Source organism: Budorcas taxicolor, chromosome 15 (assembly GCF_023091745.1).
Source record: "Budorcas taxicolor isolate Tak-1 chromosome 15, Takin1.1, whole genome shotgun sequence".
In the NCBI taxonomy this organism is placed as follows: Eukaryota; Metazoa; Chordata; class Mammalia; order Artiodactyla; family Bovidae; genus Budorcas; species Budorcas taxicolor.
Window position 1 is genome coordinate 19,775,547 of NC_068924.1, and position 21,507 is coordinate 19,797,053.

General features: G+C 38.9%; 1 protein-coding gene across 1 annotated transcript in view; it reads right to left on the bottom strand.

The window, feature by feature from the left end:
* The window catches only part of RDX (radixin), a 103,214-nt gene that overhangs the window by 48,005 nt on the left and 33,702 nt on the right, over positions 1 to 21,507 (bottom strand). Inside the window, exons 6-10 of the mRNA XM_052652103.1 lie at positions 18,219 to 18,302; positions 17,874 to 18,020; positions 16,665 to 16,761; positions 15,685 to 15,848; positions 1,381 to 1,511 (exon numbers count right to left, since the gene is read on the bottom strand). Of these exons, the coding sequence (XP_052508063.1) occupies positions 1,381 to 1,511; positions 15,685 to 15,848; positions 16,665 to 16,761; positions 17,874 to 18,020; positions 18,219 to 18,302 (623 nt within the window). The remainder of the gene's footprint in view (positions 1 to 1,380; positions 1,512 to 15,684; positions 15,849 to 16,664; positions 16,762 to 17,873; positions 18,021 to 18,218; positions 18,303 to 21,507) is intronic.

Consider the following 21,507-nt stretch of genomic DNA (forward strand, 5'->3'; position numbering starts at 1 on the left):
AAGAGTCTCTTGATGAAAGTGAAAGTGGAGCGTGAAAAAGTTGGCTTAAAGCTCAACATTCAGAAAACGAAGATCATGGCATCTGGTCCCATCATTTCATGGCAAATAGATGGGGAAACAGTGTCAGACTTTATTTTTTTGGCTCCAAAATCACTGCAGGTGAAGACTGCAGCCATGAAATTAAAAGACACTTACTCCTTGGAAGAAAAGTTATGACCAACCTAGACAGCATATTCAAAAGCAGAGACATTACTTTGCCAACAAACGTCTGTCTAGTTAAGACTATGGTTTTTCCAGTGGTCATGTATGGATGTAGGAGTTGGACTATAAAGAAAGCTGAGCGCCAAAGAACTGATGCTTGTCTTTAAACTGTGGTGTTGGAGAAGACTCTTGAGAGTCCCTTGGACTACAAGGAGATCCAACCAGTCCATCCTAAAGGAGATCAGTCCTGGGTGTTCATTGGAAGGACTGACGTTGAAGCTGAAACTCCAATACTTTGACCACCTGATGCGAAGAGCTGACTCATCTGAAAAGACCCTGATGCTGGGAAAGATAGAGGGCAGGAGGAGAAGGTAACGACAGAGGATAAGATGGTTGGATGGCATCACCAATTCAATGCACATGGGTTTGGGTGGACTCTGGGAGTTGGTGATGGACAGGGAGGCCTGGCGTGCTGCGGTTCATGGGGTCGCCATCGGACACGACTGAGCAACTGAACTGAACTGAGGTCTACATAAAAAATGGAAGTAACCTAGATGTTCTTCAACAGATAAATGGATAAACAAGCTGTGGTACATAAAAACAAAAGAATATCAGTCATCCGTAAAAAGGAACAAATTTGAGTCAGTTGTAGTGATGTGGATGAGCCTAAAGCCTGTTATACAGAATGAATTAAGTCAGAAAGAGGAAACCAAACATGGCATAATAATTTGCATTGTATGCAGAATCTAAAAGAATGGTACAGATGAACCTCTCTGCAGGGAAGGAATAGAGAGACACGGATGCACAGAATGGACTTGTGGACACAGTGGGGGAAAGAGAGGGTGGGACGGACAGAGAAAGCAGCATCGACATACACACCCCATCACGAGTCACATACACAGCTTGCGGGGAGTAGCTAGGGAAGACAGGGAGCTCAGCCTGGTGCCCTGTGAGGGGCTAGAGGGGCGGGGTGGTGGGAAGGGAGGCTAACGACGGAAGGGACGTATGTACAATTTTGCTGATTCATGTAGTTGTATGGCACTGTAAAGCAATTTTCCTCTGATTAAAAAATATATTTAAAAAAAAAAAGACAAATAAGATGTAATAGTATTAAGAAATACTATATTATCTGATGACAGAGCAACAATTTTGAATCCAGTATCAAAAAGAAACTTTTACCTTTCTGGGCTTTCATTGTCTGTTCTTCAATTTGCCTCAGACGTTCCATCAGCTCTTCCTTTTCACGTTCTATTCTTTCCTTTTCCTTTTCTGCTATTTCTCTTTTCTTCTTTTCATTCTCTAATTGAGCCCTTAAAAGGAATTAAACTTTGTGTTGTTACAAATTAATATATGAAAATATATACATGAAACCTAAGTACTAACTGTAAATCAACTAAGAAGAAATGACAGCATATCAATATTTTTAGTATTCATTATATTTAGATGTATTCAAAAGTCATATAGTTAAGAATATAGGACTACAACACTGTTACATATACACACACTGGATTAAAATATAGATTTTATTTTAAGGTCACAAAAACTATAGTCAGTGACCGTTTAAACTGAACTCCTGACAATTAATTATACGTGAGCACAAAACAAGTTAACTGCACAGCTGCCATACCTAAGAACATGCCTTCTTTAGATTAGCTGAAACCACCCACTGGCATAAACAGCAAGGTTTGAAGGGAGTGCACAGGCTGTTTCACTTTAAAAAGCAAATTAACATGGAAGGGCAAAATATTTCAACCATTAACAATTAATACAAGTTTAATTTCTAAGGTAGTATCAACTTAAGATGACAAATCAGTTTAATCTCCTTTGACAAATCCCTTAGAACGACAGTATGCATCTGCTGCTGCTAAGTCGCTTCAGTCGTGTCCCGACTCTGTGCGACTCCATAGACGGCAGCCCACCAGGCTCCCCCGTCCCTGGGATTCTCCAGGCAAGAACACTGGAGTGGGTTGCCATTTACTTCTCCAGTGCATGAAAGGAAAAAGTGAAAGTGAAGTCGCTCAGTCGCGTCCGACTCTTTGCAACCCCGTGGACTGCAGCCTACCAGGCTCCTCTGTCCATGGGATTTTCCAGGCAAGAGTACTGGAGTGGGGTGCCATCGCCTTCTCCGAGCCCACCATCTAGTGCTATCTAAAAAGATCCTCCTGAGAGTTTGGTGGGAACGAATGCTTTTGTCATTTAGATGCATCTACCATGGGCCTAAATATAGCCAAATTCATTTATCAAACATCTACCAAAGGCTTACAGTGGATCAGACTCTATGTTGAAGGCCAGAAATATAATGATGAATAAGATTTAATTATCAGATAATATTATCTTCAATGGGAATAATATTCTCTTTTTAGTTAAGAAAATAATAATTATGCTTTCATCTAAAACTTATCTAAATATACCTAAATACTTACAAAAGACATAGCTGCCATTTGATGTCAGTTCTGAATTTCAAGCCCAAGTCACATAATTTCTCAACTTGCAATCTCTGATAAGCTTGTCAGCAAAGTTTTACTACCTATTTCTTCCTACAGCAACTAGCACCTATCTGCTTTCAATATGAAAAGAGACTCCAGCTTTGGGGCAAACAGGCAGAGTTGTAACAAGTCAGCAAGAAAAGTAGGCCTATGCATTAAGTGTAAGGGTGACCATATCTTCCCAACTGGTTTTAATGAATACTCACAGCATTTAATAATCTAAGGCCTAGAGTTCACTCATGAAAGGGGAACTCCACCTCTGTTCTAGACTTCCCTACAAGGTACTTTCTCAACAGCCAGAAGGAAGATTGAATAACTAAGCGCCCCTCTGCCCCCAAGACTTGGACTCACTTTTAGCACATTCACCTCTTTCATCCTATCTCAATCGACAGAGTATATACAGGTAAACAGCCCCCACTGCTGTAAGAGTCAGGGTTTACACAGGTTTAAGGAAGTTTGAGCATCCCAATTTCCTTGAGAAAAACAAGGGCCTGCAGGCCCCACAGATACTGCTGCCCTTCCTGTATTCCTTAGAAAGCTGAAAAAGCAGTCTTGTCTGTGACATCAAGAGCACAGTATTTCTCAAGTAATTGCTAGTATGGCCAAGAGCTACTTTTTCCATGCCAGGCTGCCTGCTACTCTAAGATGTTGACTAGCCTGCCCACATCACTCCTCAGTCAAATCTAGAGCTGTCACAGTCTCCAAGACAGTTAGCTTCCGCCCTGAGACAATGAGACACTTCATGAATACTTACATCTCACCAGATCTGAAGACCAAAGGCTACAATAATATTCCACAAACTCAGAACTTTTCAAGTCATGCTCTGGCACACAGATGGCCCCTTCTGGAGGTGGGCACTGGTGCTGTTTCCCTTTTCCCTATTGATGTTTCATTTGTTCTTCCTTAAGGATGGAGGTAAAGGAGACATGGAAGCAAGAGATAAAGACTGAAGATAACAACAAGCAAGTTGGGCGGAGGAATTTTAGTCTTTATATTGAAAAATGAAATAAATGTGTAGCCAGTATTTAACTTGATTATGACAGCTAAAGTGTTCTGTAAAGTTTACTATCCCGCACTCTTACAAAGTTTGTATTTCTCATCTCACAAGAATTCTCATCTGCCAACAGCCATCACCAACGAATACCCCACTCAATTAATACAAATGACTTTGGCTCTCCACACTTCTTAGTGATACCTAGTTTCTTTTTGTAGGGAAAACCACTAGGCCATTCAGGTATGACCTTAACAAATCCCTTATGACTGATTACACAGTGCAGGTGACAGATTCATGGGATTAGTTCTGAGAGACAGAGACTGAGTGCCTGAAGAACTACAGACGGAGGTTCGTAACACTGTATAGGAGGCGGTCATCAAAACCATCCCCAAGAAGAAGAAATACAAAGGCCTTACAAATACCTGAGAAAAGAAGAGAAGCGAAAGGCAAAGGGGAAAAGGAAAGAGATACCCATCTGAATGCAGAGTTCCAAAGAATAGCAAGGAGAGATAAGAGAGGCTTGCTAAGTAAGCAATGAAAAGAAATAGAATAAAACAATAGAATGAGAAAGACTTCAAGAAAATTAGATATATCAAGGGAACATTTCATGCAATGATGGGCACAATAAAGGACAGAAACAGTGTGAACCTAACAGAAGCAGAAGATATTAAGAAGAGGTGGCAAGAATACACAGAAGAACTGTACAAAAAAGATCTTCACAACCCTGATAACTATGATGGTGTCATCATTCACCTAAAGCCAGAGCTCCCCTGGAGTGTGAAGTCAAGTGGACCTTAGGAAGCATCACTATGAACAAAGCTAGTGGAGGTGATAGAATTCCAGTTGAGCCTTTTCAAATCCTAAAAGATAATGCTGTTAAAGTGCTGCACTAAGTATGCCAGCAAATTTGGAAAACTCAACCAGTCACAGGACTGAAAAAGGTCAGTTTTCATATCAACCCCAAAGAAAGGCAGTACAAAAGAATGTTCAAACTACCACACAATCACACTCTTTTCACACACTAGCAAAGTAATGCTCAAAATTCTTCAAGCTAGGCTTCAACAATACAAGAACTGAGAACTTCCAGATGTTGAAGCTGGATTTAGAAAAGGCAGAGGAACCGGAGATCAAATTGCCAACATTAGCTGGCTCATAGAAAAAGCAAGAGAATTCCAGAAAAACATCTACTTCTGCTTCATTGACTACACTAAAGCCTTTGATTGTGTGGATCACAACAAACTGTGGAAAATTCTTAAAGAGAGAGGAATACCAAACCACCTCACCTGCCTCCTGAGAAAACCTGTATGCAGGTCAAGATTCCTTACCCCTGAGCCACCTGAGAAGCCCCATATTAGAATACATTACTTTTTAAAGAATATCAGATAGCACCAATTACATTTTTCTTAAAATGAAGACTAAAAAGCAACATATATCCAACTTCTATTCAAACTATGTACTAGTAACATTAAAAATTATTTACTGCTACTACTTAATTATGTATTAGGTACTCTGCTAAATGTTTCTATACTGACACTATTATTTCTCACAAAAACTCTTGAAAGGACTATTATTTTCACAGTAAGGATAAGAGAATAGTGGATAAGAAGTTACTTGTTCAACAAGTATTAGAATTCAAACCCAGATTTATCTAATTCCAAAGCCTGGATTCTTTGGTATGACATCAGCTGAGTCCCAGGCATAAAGGCAGTCAGCTGTGACAGACTATTCCATAGCTAATCTACAACTGGTATGTAGCTATCTCACTCTAAATTGTAAACTCAATTTGATTTGGATGCAAGTAACTTAAGAACACAGACTACAAGGACCAATAACCCATGGAAAAGAACGTCATTTTCACTATTTTAAAAAAGTTATGAGAGTTACGCAGGAGGACATAGCTACATATGCCAATGTATTGTAGGGAAAGAGGCCTCCTGCTGCCTCTTCCCAACTACTGTTCTTGCCCACGAGACTCCAGCAGCACACCTCTGGGCACTCCCCCAAGTATGTCACTGGCTCCTTTGTCATTGGGCTTGACCGAAATTGTTTCCACATACAGTTGTCACTTCAAAGCAGAGAATAAATGAAGACTTGGCATGCCACTTCTGAAAGACCACCAATCCCCATGTGGCTGGACTAACATAAAACAACCTTCAGGTGTTCAAATGAAATAAAAAGTTAATGAATTCCTACTGTATACGAAGCAGGCAATCAATACTCACTAATGATAGGTTGGAACCTTTCATGGAATCCAAGAAAGGAATCATGGGGTTGTTAACTGTGTTAAAAAGATCCAGCATCACCCAACTGCTGGCAGCACCCTAGTGCAGGACACCTCACCCAAACAATGAACAAGACAAAATCATAAACCCAACCATTAATCAGCAGACAGGATTACCAGACATCCCAAAATATACCACCTCACATGGCCAAGCCCATCAGAAGTGGGGGGAAAAAACACCTCAACTCCTTTCACCAGAACACAAGCAGAAGTCACTCCCAACACAAAGCCTACACAAACCACTGGACAAACCTTACCCACTGAGGGAAGAAAGCAAAAGGAAGAAGGAACACAACCTGAAAGCCTGGGGAAAGGAAGCCTCAAACACAGTATGTTAGAATAAAAATGAAAAGGCAGAGAAATACTGCACAAATGAAGGAACAAGACAGAAACACGTAAGACCAAATAAACGAAGAGGAAATAGGCAAACCGTCTGAAAGAGAATTCAGAGTAATGATAATAAAGATGATCCAAAACCTCAAAAACAGAATGGACAAAATGCAAAGAAGAAATAAAGAATAAACAGAAACCTACAATACATAATGAAATTTAAAATACTCTGTGTGTTAGTAGCTCAGTCACGTCTGACTCTTTGCAATCTCATGGACTGTAGCCCGTCAGACTCTTCTATCCATGGAATTCTGTAGGCAACAATACTGGAGTGGGTTATTATTCCCTTCTCCAGGGGATCTTCCCAACCCAGGGATTGAACCCAGATCTCTCCCACAATGCAGTCAAGCTCTTTACCACCTGAGCCACCAGGGAAGCAAAAATACTCTAGAAGCAATCAATACCAGAATTAACTGAGGCAGAAGAATGGAATGGTGGAAATAACTTCTGAAGAGCAGACTAAAGGAAAAAGAATGAAAAGAATTGAGGACAGTCTCAGAGACCTCTCAGACAATATTAAACACACCAACATTCGGATTATAGGTGTCCCAGTACTAGAAAAGAAAAAGAAAAATATTTGAAGATACTATATTTGAAAATTTCCTCAACATGTGAAAGGAAACAATCAAGTCCAAGAAGTGCAGAGTCCCACACATCCAAGGAGATACACACTGAGACATGTACTAGTCAAACTAATAAAGATTAAACACAAAGAAAGACTATTTATTAAAAGCAGCAAGGGAAAAGCAACAAGCAACATACAAGGGAAACCCCATTCGATTTACAGATATCTTCCAGCAGGAACCTTGTAGGCCAGAAGAGAACGGCAGGATATATTTAAAGTACTAAAAGGGAAAAATCTACAAGCAAAATTACTCTACCTGGCAAGAATCTCATTTGTATTTGACAAGAGAAATTAAAACCTTTCAGACAAGCAAAAGTTAAGAGAATTTAGCACCACAAAACCAGCTTTACAGACAAAGTTAAAGGGACTTCCACAGGAAGGAAACACAAGAGAAGGAAAAGACCTACAAAAATAAGCCCAAAACAAAAAGAAAATTCCAATAGCAACATATATATCAATAATTACTTTAAATGTAAATGGATTAAATGCTCCAACCAAAAGACACAGACTGAATGGATACAAAAACATGACCCATACATATGCGACACCCACTTCAGACCTAGAGACACACACAGACTGAAAGTGAAAAGATGGAAAAAGATACTCCATGCAAAATGGAAATCAAAATCCTATCAAACAAAACAGACCTTAAACAATATTATAAGAGATAAGGAAGCACACTACATAATGAGACATAACAATGGCAAATATTTATGCACCCAACATAGGAGCCCCTCAATACATAAGGCAAACACTAACAGACATAAAAGGAGAAACTGACAGTAACACAACAGTATGGATTTTAATACCCCACCTACACCAATGAACAGTTCATCAAAACAGAAAATTAAGGAAACACAAGCCTTAAATGCCACATTAGGTCACATGGACCTAGTTGATATCTTCAGGACATTCCATCCCAATGCAAAGGAATATACTTTCCTCTCAAGTGCAGATAGAACATTTTCCAAGACAGACCATATCTCAGGTCACAAATCAATTCTCAGTAAATTTTTAAAAATGGAAATCATATCAAGCATCTTTTCTCACCACAAGAATATGAGACTAGATATCAATTACAAGGGAAAAAAAAACAACTGTAAAACATACATACATGGAGACTAAATACATTTCTTAAAAATGAACAGGTCACTGAAGAAGTAAGATAAGAAATCAACCATTCCTGGAAACAAATGACAACAAAAACACGACAACCAAAAACCTATGGGATGCAGCAAGAACAGTTCTAAGAGGGAAGTTTATAGCAATACAATCCTATCTCAAGAAACAAAAACATCAAATAGACAACTAACGTTACACCTAAAACAACTGAAAAAGGAGAACAATAAAACTCCAAAATTAGTAGAAGGAAAGAAAGCATCAAGATCAGACCAGAAATAAATGAAAAAGAAATGAAGGAAATAATAGTAAAGAGTAATAAAACTAAAAGCTGATTCTTTAAGGAGATAAACAAAATGGACAAACCATTAGCCAGACTTCTCAAGAAAAAAGGGAGAAAAATCAAATCAATAAAATTAGAAATGAAAAAGGACGTTACAACAATGCAGAAATACAAAGAATCAGAAGAGACTATTACAAGAAACGATATGCCAACAAAATCAACAACCTGGAAAAAATGGACAGATTCTTAGAAAAGTTCAAGCTTTAAAGACTGAACCAGGAAAAAACAGAAACTATGAACAAGGCAATTATAAGCATAAAATGAAAACTGATCAAAAATCTCCCTACCAACAAAAGTTCAGGGCCAGACGGCTTCACAGGTGAAATCTATTAAACATTTAGAGAGGAGCTAGTGCCTATCTTTCTGAAACTTTTTCAAAAACTTGCAGAGGAAGGAATACTTCCAAATTCATTTTACGAGGCCACCATCACCCTGATACCAAAATCAGAAAAAGACATCACAAAAAAAGAAAATTACAGGCCAGTATCACTGATGAATATAGATGCAGAAATCCTCAAGAAACAGCAAACAGAATTCAACAACACATTATAAAGATCATACATGTGCTTTTCTTTTCTCCATCATCCTATGTATGGTTGAGTTTGCTTCTCACGATTTCTTCTCATAAGACTTTCAGGGTCAAGCAATTTCTGGCCAAGAAACAAAAGCAGAATTGTCCCATTCCTCAATGGATTCAAACGAAAACTAGTAAGATCAGGGACAATTCCAAGAGAAGACACTGCAGAAAAACCAAGCTGGGTCTATAAGAAGTGTCACATATAAAGTGGAACACATGCTCTGTGTTAAGACCATCTGCATATTAACCAGCCAAATCACAGCTGGAACATCACAACTGTCTAAACTTACGGGAAAGATGGAATGCTTGGCTCCTAATGTTTCTTGTTTCCTTACTATAAGTCTATGAGGCTCAGTAATAAATATGTGAAACTTATTTGGAGAAAAAGAAAAAAATCCCGTGATTCCAGGGATGCAAGGATTCTTCAATATATGCAAATAAATGTGATACACCATATTAACAAACTGAGAGATAAAAACCATAAGATCATCTCAATAGATGCAGAAAAAGCTTTCGAAAAAAATTCAGAACTCATTTATGATAAAACTCTTTAAAAAATGGGCATGGAAGGAACCTACCTCAACATAATAAAGGCCATAAATGATAAACCCACAGTAAACATTATTCTCAATGGTGACAACCTGAAAGCATCCCCTCTAATATCAGAAACAAGACAAGGGTGCCCATTCTCGCCAATATTATTCAACATAATTTTTGAAGTCCTAGCTATGACAATCAGAGAGTTAAAGAAAACAAAAGGAATCCAGATTGGAAAGAAGCAGTGAAACCCTCACTGTTTGCAAAACCCTAAAAATACCATCAGAAAAGTACTAGAGCCAATCACAGGATACCAAATAATACACAAAAACTACTTGCATTTCTATACACTAACAACAAAAAGCCAGAAAGAGAAATTGAGGAATCAATCCCATTTATCACTGCAACAGAAAGAACACAATACGTAGGAATAAATCAACCTCAGGAAACAGAGCTATACATAGAAAACTATAAGACACTGATGAAAGAAAACAAAGACAACATAAACAGATGGAGAGATATTCCATTTTCCTGCATTGGAAGAATCAATATTGTGAAAATGACTAAACTACCAAATGCAATCTACAGATTCAATGTGAACCCTATCAAATCACCAATGGCATTTTCCACAGAACTGGAACAAAAAAATCTTACAATTTATATGGAAACACAAAAGATCCCAAAAAGCCAAAGCAATCTTTTTTTTATTTTTATTTTACAATACTGTATTGGTTTTGCCATACATCAACATGAATCCGCCACGGGTGTACCTGAGTTCCCAATCCTGAACCCCTCTCCCACCTCCCTCCCCATATAATCTCTCTGGGTCATCCCAGCGCACCAGCCCCAAGTATCCTGTATCCTGCATCGAACCTAGACTGGCGATTCGTTTCTTACATGATATTATACATGTTTCAATGCCAGTCTCCCAAATCTTCCCACACACTCTCCCTCTCCCACAGAGTCCAAAAGCCTGTTCTATACATCTGTGTCTCTTTTGCTGTCTCGCATACAGGGTTATCATTACCATCTTTCTAAATTCCATATATATGTGTTAGTATACTGTATTGGTGTTTTTCTTTCTGGCTTACTTCACTCTGTATAATCGGCTCCAGTTTCATCCACCTCATTAGAACTAATTCAAATGTATTCTTTTTAATGGCTGAGTAATACTTCATTGTGTATATGTACCACAGCTTTCTTATCCATTCATCTGCTGATGGACATCTAGGTTGCTTCCATGTCCTGGCTATTATAAATAGTGCTGCGATGAATCTTGAGAAAGAAAAATGGAGCTGGAGGAATCAACGTTCCTGACTTCAGAGTATACTACAAAGCTATAATCATAAAGGGAGTATGGTACTGGCACAAAAACAGAAATATACACCAATGAAACAAGACAGAAAAGCCAGCGATAAACCCTTACCTTTGACATAGGAGGCAAGAATATACACTGAGGCAAAGACAGTCTCTCCAATAAGTGGTGCTAGGAAAACTGGACAGCTACATGTGAAAGAATGAAACTAGAACACTTCCTAACATGATATACAAAGATTAGCTCCAACTGGACTAAAGACCTAAATGTAAGACCAGAAACTGTAAAACTCTTAAGAGGAAAACATAGGCAGAACACTTTATTATATAAATCACAGGAAGATCCTTTATGAGTCTCCTCCTAGAGTAACAGAAAAAAAAAAAAAAAGTAAGACCTATTTAAAAGTTTTTGCACAGCAAAACAACAAACAAGGTGAAAAGACAACCCTAAGGATGAGAGAGAATAATAGCAAATGAAAGTTGACAAAAGATTAATTTCCAAAATACATAAGCAGCTTATGCAACTCAATAATAGAAAAGCAAATAACTCAGTCCAACAGTGGGCAAAAGACCTAAATAGACAGTTGTCCAAGGAAGACATACAGATAGCTAATAAACACACGAAAAGATGCTCAAGATCACTCATTATTCAGTTCAGTTCAGTCGCTCAGTCATATCCGACTCTTTGCGACCCCATGAACTGTAGCACGCCAGGCCTTCCTGTCCATCACCAACTCCCAGAGTCCACCTAAACCCATGTCCATTGGCATCAGTGATGCCATCCAACCATCTCATTCTCTGTTGTCCCCTTCTCCTCCTGCCCTCAATCTTTCCCAGCAACAGGGTCTTTTCAAATGAGTCAGCTCTCCACATCAGGTGGCCAAAGTATTGCAGTTTCAGCTTCAACATCAGTCCCTCCAATGAACACCTAGGACTGATCTCCTTTAGAATGGACTGGTTGGATCTCCTTGCAGTCCAAGGGACTCTCAAAAGTCTTCTCCAACACCACAGTTCAAAAACATCAATTCTTCAGTACTCAGCTTTCTTCACAGTCTAATTCTCACATCCATACATGACTACTGGAAAAACCATAGCCTTGACTAGACAGACCTTTGTTGGCAAAGTAATGTCTCTGCTTTTTAATATGCTGTCTAGATTGGTCATAACTTTCCTTCCAAGGAATAAGCATCTTTTAATTTCATTGCTGCAATCACCATCTGCAGTGATTTTGGAGCCCAGAAAAAGAAAGTCAGCCACTCATTATTAGAGAAAGGCAAATGAAAACTACAACATCACCTTACACCTGTCAGAATGGCCATCATCAAAAAAATCTTCAAATAATAAGAGCTGAAGAAGGTGTGGAGAAAAGGGACATGACATGTTTGTTGGTGCACTGTTAGGTGAAATGTAAACTGATGCAGTCACTATGGAAGACAGTAAGAAGATTCCCTAAAAATCCAGGACTAAAACTATCGTATGACCCAACAATCTCACCATTAGGCAAATACCCTGAGAAAACTGTAACTGAAAAGACACATGTACCCCGATGTTCACTGAAACACTATTTATAATAGCTAAGACATGGAAGCAACCTAGATGTCCATGAATGGATGAAGAAGCTGTGGTACATATACCACAATGGAATATTACTCAGCCACAAAAGGGACGCATTTGAGTCAGTGCTAATGGGGTGAATAAATCCAGAGCCTATTACACAGAGTGAAGTAAGTCAGAAGAGAACAAATATCCTATGTTAAGGCATATATGGGACCTAGAAAGATGGTTCTAATGAAGCTATTTGCCCAGTTGCAATGGAGATGCAAACACAGACTTATGGACACAAGGGGTGGAAGAAGGAGAGGGTGAGATGAATATAAGAAGGAGAGGGTGGGATGAATGGAGAGAGGCATAGAACAGAAACATACACATTAACATATGCAAAATAGCCAGCCAGTCGGGGAATCTGCTATATAACTCAGGGACCTAAAACTGGGGCAAGCTGCAAGCTTAAAGGGTGGGATGGAGTGAGAGGTGGGAGGGAGCTTCAAGAAGGAGGGGACATATGTATACCTATGGCTGATCCATGTTGATGTATGGCAGAAACCAACACAATATTGTAATTATCCTTCAAGAACTCAAGAACTACAATATAATCCTAAGCCACATGAGAGCAGTAAAAAAGACAGAGCTCAAAGTAACATTCCAACTTAGCATCTTTAATGGTGGAGTCAGGAATTACAGGACAGTTTCATGCCTGTTTAAAACATGTTTTATGAAGCAGTTAACTTCTCTTGAAAAATCTGTATGCAGGTCAGGAAGCAACAGTTAGAACTGGACATGAAAACAGACCGATTCCAAATAGGGAAAGGAGTACGTCAATTCTGTATACTGTCATCCTGATTATTTAACTTATATGCAGAGTACATCATGAGAAACGCTGGGCTGGAGGAAGCACAAGCTGGAATCAAGATTGCCGGGAGAAATATCAATAACCTCAGATATGCAGATGACACCACCCTTGTGGTAGAAAGTGAAGAACTAAAGAGCCTCTTGATGGAAGTGAAAGAGGAGAGTGAAAAAGTTGGCTTAAAGCTCAACATTCAAAATACGAAGATCATGGCATCCAGTCCCATCACTTCATGGCAAATAGACTGGGAAACACTGAGAGACTTTATTTTGGGGGGCTCCAAAAATCACTGCAGATGGTGACTGCAGCCATGCAATTAAAAGACGCTTGCTCCTTGGAAGAAAAGTTATGACCAACCTAGACAGCATATTAAAAAGCAGAGACATTACTTTGCCAACAAAGGTCCGTCTAGTCAAGGCTATGGTTTTTCCAGTAGTCATGTATGGATGTGAGAGTTGGACAGTAAAGAAAGCTGAGCGCCAGAATTGATGTTTTTGAACTGTGGTGTTGGAAAAGACTCTTCAGAGTCCTTTGAACTGCAAGGTGGTCCAATCAGTCCATCCTAAAGGAGATCAGTCCTCAATATTCACTGGGAGGGACTGATGCTGAAACTCCAATACTTTGGCCACCTGATGTGGAGAGCTGACTCATTTGAAAAGACCTTGATGCTGGGAAAGACTGAGGGCAGGAGGAGAAGGGGACAACAGAGGATGAGATGATTGGATGGCATCACCGACTCAATGGATAGGAGTTTGAGTAAACTCTGGGAGTTGGTGATGGACAAGGAGGCCTGGTGTGCTGCAGTCCAAGGGGTTGCAAAGAGTCCAACATGACTGAGCGATTGAACTGAACTAACTTCTCTAAGGCAGATAACTTGAATGAAACAATGTGAATTAATAAAATATCTAAATTACACAGAACATTTAAGAAAAAAAATGTATCTAATACAATGACTAAAAATATAGGTAGCAAAACTATTTCTGGCAAAGGGCTGATTTAATTACTGGATTCAAATTATGTTATTTCCAACACAATATGTTTTTATGTATATGGTTAGGGGTCCTCAATTTTGTTTTCTTTAGAACCTAAAGATTATTGTGTTATTCTGCAATGATTTCTTCAATTAATGTTAACTTTAATTTGGACTCTAAATTTTTTCAAATAAAGCATAAAGTCTAAGTTAGTATAGAATCAGATTTGGGAATTATGAGTGCCAGAGCCAGTAATGTGGTTCCAAGGTAAACAAGGAATTTATTCAATATTTTTATGTTTCAGAAGTCTTAATTTAATATTTAACATCTTTTTTGAAAGTCAAGTGAACCCTGGTTAAAAAGATCAGTGTCACTGGCAGGGAGTGCTAGAGTTATTTAACTATGAATAGTGACTATTCACTTCACGTCACTGACACTGTTTCAAATCAAAATATTCAGCATATTCCTACCCTGAAAAATGAAGACACACAAGTCACAAGCAAAACAAGCTTGAAAATTTCATACTATGTCCACACCAAAGTCTGTCAGTAAAAAGCAAGCACAATACAGGAAAAGCACATCTGTGAAGTCTCAAAAAGCTATTTTCTCAGAAATATCTATCAAAGATTTCTAACTTGAAAATTATATACACTCACTTTAAAAGAGGACAGTGATAACACATGCTGTCATTCAATTTTAAGAACATTTTCTGTAACACCTTTTGGAAAAACCTGGACAAACTTTTTGGCCAACCATATATCATAGTATTAAATGAATATAATGTAAAAATGTAAATTTAAAGTATACTATAGAAACTGATAGGATTCTTATATTTCAGAGAAGGCAATGGCACCCCACTCCAGTACTCTTGCCTGGAAAATCCCATGGATGGAGGAGCCTGATAAGCTGCAGTCCATGGGGTCACTAAGAGTCGGACACGACTGAGCGACTTCACTTTCACTTTTCACTTTCATGCATTGGAGAAGGAAATGGCGACCCACTCCAGTATTCTTGCCTGGAGAATCCCAGGGATGGGGGAGCCTGGTGGGCTGCCGTCTATAGGGTCGCACAGAGTCGGACACGACTGAAGCAACTTAGCAGCAGAAGCATAGAAACTGATGAGGATTCTTAAATTTTAGATAACCTACTGCTATCAACTAAAACTGAAAGGCTAGGGACTTGCCTGGTGGTCCAGTGGTTAAGAATCCACTTTCCAAAGCATAGGATGCAGGTTTGACACTTGGTTGGGGAACTGGGGTTCTACATATCTTGGGACAGCCAGGCCCATGTGCTCCAACTAGAGAAGCCCATGCACCCCAACTACTGAGCCCGTGTGTTTCGAGCCCATGTTCCACAACAAAAGAAGAGAAGTGCCCATGTGCTGCAATGAAGACCCAGCAGTCAAGAATTAAGAAAAAGGCAGGCCACAAACTCCATACCTTTCCAACTGCTTCTGATGTTTCTCCTCTCTAGCCTGGGCCTTCATCTGCTGTACTTCAATAGTGTCAGGCTTCCTTCTTCGCATGTACAGTTCATGGTTTCCCATGCATAAGGCCAAAATCCGCTTATTGATTCTCAAACGAGGTGCATAAAAAACAAAATCCTAAACATAAAGGAGCCTGAATTTAAAATCTTCATGAAAGGATATTTCTTCCCACAATAATCTCTACAAAATTCCAGGCTTTCCTATGAATTCTAATGTCATATTCTATATATTTTAGAAATCATGGAATTTCTTCACTTCTTATGCCATACTTTCAGAAAACTGGTTCCTCCCCCTTTTGTTCCCTACTGGTTTTGTGGAGAAGCTAACATTCTTATGTTCTCAATATAGTAAATGACCTTTATTCTTTTTTCTTCTCCAAAAAAACTATGAACATCAATTCTTTCACCTCAGAGGAGGATTTTTTGTTCGTTTTGCCTTTGCCATTAATCTCAAAATTGGACCTTTGTTCAAGTCTGTTAAACTTTTTAACCTAGATATTTTCTCCATACCTTTGTGTTTTCAATAACTGAGCTAAAGTACTAGAGTATACCTGACACTAGAGCAATTTAAAAAACTATTTAAATATAAATATTTCTTACATTCAAGGCTCTGAGTTACAAAAATCCAAAGTTCATTATGCACTACTCTCTAAGCAAGTTAATGTAGAGGAGGTTACCTCCACTAATTCCAGCCACCAACATGCTTTTTTTAAATAGGAATGGCGATTGTTTCCAACCATCTCCTAATAAGTACTGCCTATCTTATAGTTAAATCTCAGTCAAAATAAAACTGTGAAAAGGGCTACTTCTCAGAAGCAATTCAATGAATACACAATAATATCTATTATTATTATTGTCGTTCTTCAAGTGCTAGCATAGCAAAGTGGCAGAAATTTAAAGAGTTAATACATAAAAATAAAAGAATTTTACTTACAGGTGCCTTTTTGTCAATCGGCTTTATAACAAATTTTTTGTCATTAAATGAAATATTTCTGATTTCACTCCAAGGAAAACCAATTTTAGGTGTTAACCTTAAAAAAAAAAAGCACCCTTTAAGATGAATATATTCTCATTATAAAAAGAAACTGACCCATTCCAGTTAAGCCCAAAGTCCCCACTGTCCAGAATCCCCAGTCCCATTCCCTCCAATCTTGAGCTCACCCCTCTTTCACATTCCCCATCTTTATCTGTAGTCACACCTCTAACAGGTACTCTAAATTTTTAAAGGAAGAAAAAGAAAAGATTTTATCTACAAAATTTACTCTTCAGGTCATTTTTGCTTTTCATTCAAAACTTTCAAAATTTTCTCTTCTGAATAACATAGCATTTTAACTTGCTTTGTAATATATGAAAAAACAGAGTAAAATCAGTAAAACACTCTCTTTTGGAATTTGTATTTGCTTAGGAATGTGTACTTTATTAGATACCTGCAAATAATGAAAATAAAGTTCTGAGGCCAGGATAAAAAGAAACATCTTAGAAAAAAGCATTACTGGCATAGACTTAAATGCTCATGTGACATGGTAAATAAAAGGAAGGTGTAAAATAACTGTAGCTATCATTACTTAAAAGTGCTCTAAGAGCCTGACATATTATACATTTCGGGTTGATTTCAAAATAAAATGCCACTGTTCACTATGCATAATACAGCAATATTCTACTTTATTGATGTCTAAAAATATACAAAGTAGTTCATATAAATGTTCAAATAAAAAGTGTTACAAAATACAGTAAATTATGCACCTATAATTCATTGTCTCACTGCTGCTGTTTATGTATGTTAATTTCAATTACAACCTACAGGCCAGGCAAAACATTTAAGCAATCACTTTTCATCTATGAGAAAACAAATTTTAAGTTACCAGACATAACTCACAAGACATCAGGAAGCATACTTCAAATAGAAGTGAAATCACTCTATTTGATAAACATACTTCTTGAGAAGTAGAACTCTGAAACTACAAGATGTTGAGAAAACAGGTATATTATCTGAGAACCTATCTGACATTAACTAATCTTTTAATTTGGGGGCAAGGGAAAAGGAGTTAAGAGTAATCAGGCCCCAAGAGGACTTTACACGTAAGATTAAAGCCACACAGGCTGCTGAATAAAGACTTATTCACTATTCAACTAATTTACTTACTTGTCATCATGTTCATAAATATTCAGACCCAAAGCATCAACACCTAGCCACAATTCTGTTCCTTTCTTATTTTTTATTTCAAAATAGTTGACTCCATACATTTCTAGATCCTGTGCAATCTTCAAGTACTCCATCATAGAATCCTCCCTATTGAAATAAAGCTGATTTTAACATACATAAAAATAAGATCAAACAAATTACAAAACATTTTGGATTAAAGTTTAGTGCTTTACATGTATTCATATAAGTCTAATAACCTTTGAGGGATAATCTGATATAATAAAAAGTGTTATAAAAAAAAACCTTAATTTGAGGAAAAACACTAAGAAAATAACCACTCAATACCTTAGCATTCCTCTATGTTCTTCATGCCAATTCTGTATTCTCTCTTCCCACTGTTCTTTTGTCAGTTTGTGTTGCTCCAAAACACTGTAAGGAAAAAAAAAGAATCTATAAAAATGTCCCTTAGATTCAAAGTCAATATGCTTTTAAAATGTCTAGAATTATTCAGTCCCTTAACTGTGGTAGTCATACAAAACTATACATATGATAAAACTGCACAAATACATACATACATATACACAAATGACTGCAGTAACACTAATGAAACCTGAATGGGGTCAGTGGATGGCATCAATGCCAACATCCTAGTTGTGATATTGTACTGAAGTCATCCAAGATGTTACCATTCGGGAAAGCTCGGAGAAGGACACATAGGACCCAGACCTCATTACCATTTTTTATTATAACTATGTGTGAACCTACAATTAACTCAAAATAAAAAGACTCTATGACCCTAAAATTATTTTACATTAAGTTTTAGAAATAGTTACATGGATAGCATATGGGAATGTTTGCAATGAATAAAATATTGCACCAAAAACAGGGAAAGTAACTTTCTCATGAATATTAAGAAAGATTTGAGAGGAACAGATAAAAAATCAGAATTCTTTTTTGCTTCTATGTATTTACTTTCTTTGCTGCTAAATTTAATTTTTATATTTTCTACAGGTATACTTTTAGGTAAGTTTACAAGTGAAAAGGCATTTTTTTCCACCCTCCCCCCCCAAACTTCAAGTAACTTATTAGTTTCTTTTGTATCATTTCAGTGTCTCTTTTACAAAAAGCAAACATGAACAAACATTCTTATTTTCAACACTTAAACTGAACACTTCTTTACAGCACTTAAACTTTCACAATTTTCTTGTCTTAATACTCTTGCCATCTGCCCTCTGTGCTCATCAAGAGGCAAGCCTTGAGGGCAATGTAATGCAATGCAATGCAGCCAACTGCAGAAATGACAATGTTAACGAAATCTGAATGCACAAGTTAATTAAATTGAATGCCACTACGATTTATGTTCTGGCTTTTTATATTAAGCATCTCAAATCTCCTTCATTTCCATTTTATATAATGTACTTGTATTATTAATATGCATGACTGGTTTGCAGGTATCTAAAATTCCCACTTTGGAAAAGAATACGGAAAAGAATAGATACATGTTATGTATAAATGAACCAGTCTGCTGTACACTGAAAGTAACACACTGTAAATCAAATATAATATCCCAATATAAAATAAAAATTAAATTAAAAAAAGAAGAGAACTTCCCTCATTGTCCAGTGGTAAAGAATCCTCCTGTCAAAGCAGGGGACACAGGTTTGATTCTTGTGCAGAGAGGATCCCACATGCCTTGGGGCAATTAAGCTGGTGGGCCACAACTACTGAGCCCTAGTGGAGCTCACTGTGGGCTATTTGAGGCAATGGAAGCCAGGTAGAGCCCCCAGGGTTCCCTGTCCCCAGCCCAGGGCGGTGAGGCGCTAGCCAGGGGCCACTTGTCCGGATCCGCCAAGTGCCTGCCTCGCCTGGGGGCCTTCGCGCACACCGCCAACCTGGCCACCAGCCACCAGCACCCAGCTCTCCCCTGCACGGTTCTCGGCGGAACTCCTCGGTCAAGGCCCCAAGTGCCACACCTCCCGCTGGACTCTGACACCCCAGCGCCTGGTCCAGCGCTCACCACCGCGCCCAGTGCACTAGGGCCTCCCCAGCCCAGACCATACTGCGCATGGGCTGGACCCTGCCCCCAGAGCCGGGCACTCCGGAGCGGCAGGCCCCCTCACTAGACTGCCGCCGCCGCCTCAGGCCTCAAAGACAAAACAGGGCCCCAGGGCCCCGCCGCTTTGCAGGGTGGGTGGGGGATGGGGAAGAGACTCTAGCCCGAGGGCAGCAGAGAGGACCCAGCATCCGGGTGAAGAGGTGCTGGGGAGGGCAGTGGTCACATGCGGGTGAGATGTGGTCTGTAAAATTAGAGCATCTCTTCACTTTCAAGCATTGGAGAAGGAAATGGCAACCCACTCCAGAGTTCCTGCCTGGAGAATCCCAGGGACGGGGGAGCCTGGTGGGCTGCCGTCTATGGGGTCGCACGGAGTCGGACACGACTGAAGTGACTTAGCAGATAATACATATTTCCCTGGTTTCCGTCCTTCTCCCTGCCCTCCTTGCTCTAGGATTGTACCTTCTCTGCTCTCAGCCCAGCCCCAGTCCCTTCCAGAGTCCCTAGTGCATGGAATAAAGTGGTTATTAAATCTCACCCCCGCCAAAAAAGCTGACTCTAAATGACTCTAGAGCCTGCAACTACTGAGTCCACGTGCCCTGGAGCCTGTCCTCTCCAACAAGAGAAGCCACCTCAATAAGAAACCCATGCACCACAACTGGAGAGCAGCCCCCACTTGCCACAACTAGAGAAAGCCTGTGCACAGTAAGGAAGCCTCAGCACAGCCAAAAAGAAAAAGAAAAAACTTAAAAAAATTTTAAAAAGAAAAAAAATTACTGAGGGGTGGGTGGGGAAGCTAAATCTTCTGTCCAGAAAAAAAGGAGTCTTTTCTTCATGATAAGGCTAACATGTTTCACCTTGACTTTAAATCTACTTGGGCCTTTAAACAACTTGTGCGTGTGAGTGCCTGCAAGCACACTAAGTCATATCCCAGTCTGCGATCCCATGACTATAGCCCCCCAGGCTCCTCTGTCCATGGGATTTTCCAGGCAAGAAAACAGGAGTGGGTTGCCATTTCCTTCTCCAGGGGATCTTCCTGACCCAGGGGTGGAACCCGCGTCTCTTGTGTCTTCTGCATTGGCAGGTGGATATTCTTTACCGCTGCGCTGCCTGGAAATCCCTTTAAATGACTTATTCCTCTATTTTCTCCGGAAATATGTTCTCATTCCATTATTTATCATCCCTGCCTATCTATATTACCAGATACACGCACATCTCAGAGATATTTTTGGTTCATTTTCAGACCACCTCAACAAAGCAAGTTACACAAAATTGTCAGTTTTCTAGTGCATACAGAGGTTATGGTTATACTATACTGTATTAAGTGTGCAACACCATTCTGTCCATAGAAACAATGTACACACTAAAATTCAAAAATACTATATTGTTAAAAAAAAAAAAGGTAACCACCATCTGAGCCTTCAGAAGGTCATAATCATTTTGCTAGTGGAGGGTTTGAAATATTTCAGGAAGCTCCAAGCTGATAGAGATACATGAAGTAAGCTAAAGCTGCTAGAAAAAAAATAGTGCTAACAGACTTGCTTGATGCTGGCTGCCACAAACCTTCAATTTGTTAAAAAC